The following is a 2250-nucleotide window of genomic DNA, read 5'->3' on the forward strand; positions in this document are numbered from 1 at the left end:
TTAGAGGCCACTGAATTACCACCCAGTAGGGTTCTCAGTAGCTAGTGGACCCTCAGGAATGCGACTGACCAGATGGTTGGTGGGAACAGCTAAGGCACTGGTAAGGAGCAAACACCTGACGGGACTGATTTAAAGCAGTGTAAAGTGCAAATGTGAACGTCCTCGGGAGTCAGATGAGCACACAAGACAACTGGAAGCAGCGCAGACAAAGGTGAACTAACAAGTGCATATCTCTCTAAAATCATTAGAACTAAAATTATTCCGCTTTTAAAATACCGTGTGGGGGTCAAACAAAACGGGGGGGTAAGAGGATCTACGACTGCACATCACTCGGTTCCAAAGATGGCTGGAGACGGTTTACAAATGACAACCGCACAACTAACAGGATGATTATGTGCGAATGGGAAATGCCAGATCTGAAGGGAGTAGGAGAGAAGGAGATGGCTGCATGAGAAAACTGAGGCGATGCTGTGATTGCAAAGAACCCTTTACTTTGGTCATAAACTCCCTAAAAGTAAAAGCTATACACTTCTCATTGACTGGTATCTGGAAATACCTGCCTGTTTTGTAGGAAGAAATTTTTTCCTGCCCCACTACCCTGTTACATACAGGACCCAGTTCATTTAGGTAGAAAAACCCATTTAGGATAAGAACAGCCATGCTCCCCTGTGGGACGGACACAGATCTTCAAAGACTACACGCAGCCCCCACGGTAAAAATGAAGAAAACTAAGAAGCACTATGACCCACCCTGATGATGCAACCAAAGACATACAATATCACAAGGGAAAGACAGCACATAATGTCGTGATCTAGCAAATCAGATACATAATAGTAATGAAATATTCATAGTAGTAATGAAATCCAGAATAAATCTCATTGGTCCAAAGGTATAGGCACTATTGACCACAGTTCTGAAAATGCTGCGAGTCTTTCACTGAAGGCACTGACTCACGAGACAGCCTTGCTTCCCCTCTCAAGGGAGAGAGAGGGCAAATTGTTACACAACTACCCCTGGTGCCGCTCCCTTAAGTAAACGGACCCATCTGAAAACAGAACACAAGAACCCAGCTCCGAGGAGCCCTCTGGAGCAGGCAAGAGGACATCACCCCAGGTACTCACTGCAGCTGAGGCACAATCCCAGAGCTCTCAGAGGCTGGCGTGGCGGGCGTGATGGGGGTCATGGGCGTCAGCGGGGAAGGGTACAGGGGTGTGGTGCCCGGCAGGGGTGCTGTGGTGAGAGTCTGCGAGTGGAAGAGCGGGGGGGCCTGGCCCGAGGCCACCTGCGCTGCCTGCTGGGACGTGGACTGCTGGGCCACCTGCTGCTGTTGTTGCTGCTGCTGCTGTTGCTGCTGCTGCTGTTGTTGCTGCTGCTGCTGCTGCTGCTGCTGCTGCTGTTGTTGTTGTTGCTGCTGCTGCTGCTGCTGCTGCTGCTGCCTTTGCTGCTCTTCCAAAATAGACAGACTACTCGTGTTCTGAATAGGCTGTGGGGTCAGTCCTGTGCCATAAGGCATCATTGGACTAAAGATGGGGATCCCAGGAGTCATGGCACCCTGCGGAGAGCAAGGAGAACAACAGTTAGGCTGGCTGGTGCAGAGTGGTGTGGGCCTTGCCTACCAGGTGAGATGTGTCTGAGTATAATGAGGTTTTAAACATTATTAGGGAGGAACTTGTTATTCTTATACATATTGCTTTCTTCTTTAATATAACACAGTAGATAACCATGAAGAAAAACTGATAAATTGGACCTCAGAAAAAATTAGTAACTTCTGCTCTTTCAAAGACACCATTAAGAAAATTCAAAGATAAGCCAGAGATTAGGAGAAAACATCTATAATATATACACCTAAGAAAGACTGGTAAACAGAATGCATAAAGAGCTCTTATAAGTCAACAAAAGAAGATGAACAAGTAAACTAATCAAAAATGGGCAAAAGACGTGAAGGACATTTCACAAATGAAGACTGAAGCATACCTCAGAGATATTGCCGGTTCGGTTCCAGACCACCGCAATAAAGCAAGTCACACCAATCTTTTTGTTTCTCGGTGCATATAAAAATTATGTTTACGCTATACCGTAGTCTGTTAAGCGTGCAGTAGCACTGTCTAAAGAATGTACATATCTTGGCCAGGCGTGGTGGCTCACGCCTGCAATCCTAGCACTCTGGGAGGCCGAGGTGGGCGGATTGTTTGAGCTCAGGAGTTCGAAACCAGCCTGAGCAAGAGCAAGACCCCATCTCTACTAAAAATA

General features: G+C 47.1%; 1 protein-coding gene across 3 annotated transcripts in view; it reads right to left on the reverse strand.

The window, feature by feature from the left end:
- Nucleotides 1-2250, reverse strand: part of TBP (TATA box binding protein) — a 36640-nt gene that overhangs the window by 13055 nt on the left and 21335 nt on the right. For all 3 annotated transcript variants that reach the window (XM_012659310.1, XM_012659308.1, XM_012659309.1), the window contains one exon: nucleotides 1122-1552. In XM_012659310.1, coding sequence (XP_012514764.1) covers nucleotides 1122-1546 — 425 coding nt within the window. In that variant the 5' untranslated portion in view covers nucleotides 1547-1552. The remainder of the gene's footprint in view (nucleotides 1-1121; nucleotides 1553-2250) is intronic.

The sequence above is a fragment of the Propithecus coquereli genome, unplaced genomic scaffold, assembly GCF_000956105.1.
Source record: "Propithecus coquereli isolate 6110/MARCELLA unplaced genomic scaffold, Pcoq_1.0 Scaffold602, whole genome shotgun sequence".
Taxonomy (NCBI): Eukaryota; Metazoa; Chordata; class Mammalia; order Primates; family Indriidae; genus Propithecus; species Propithecus coquereli.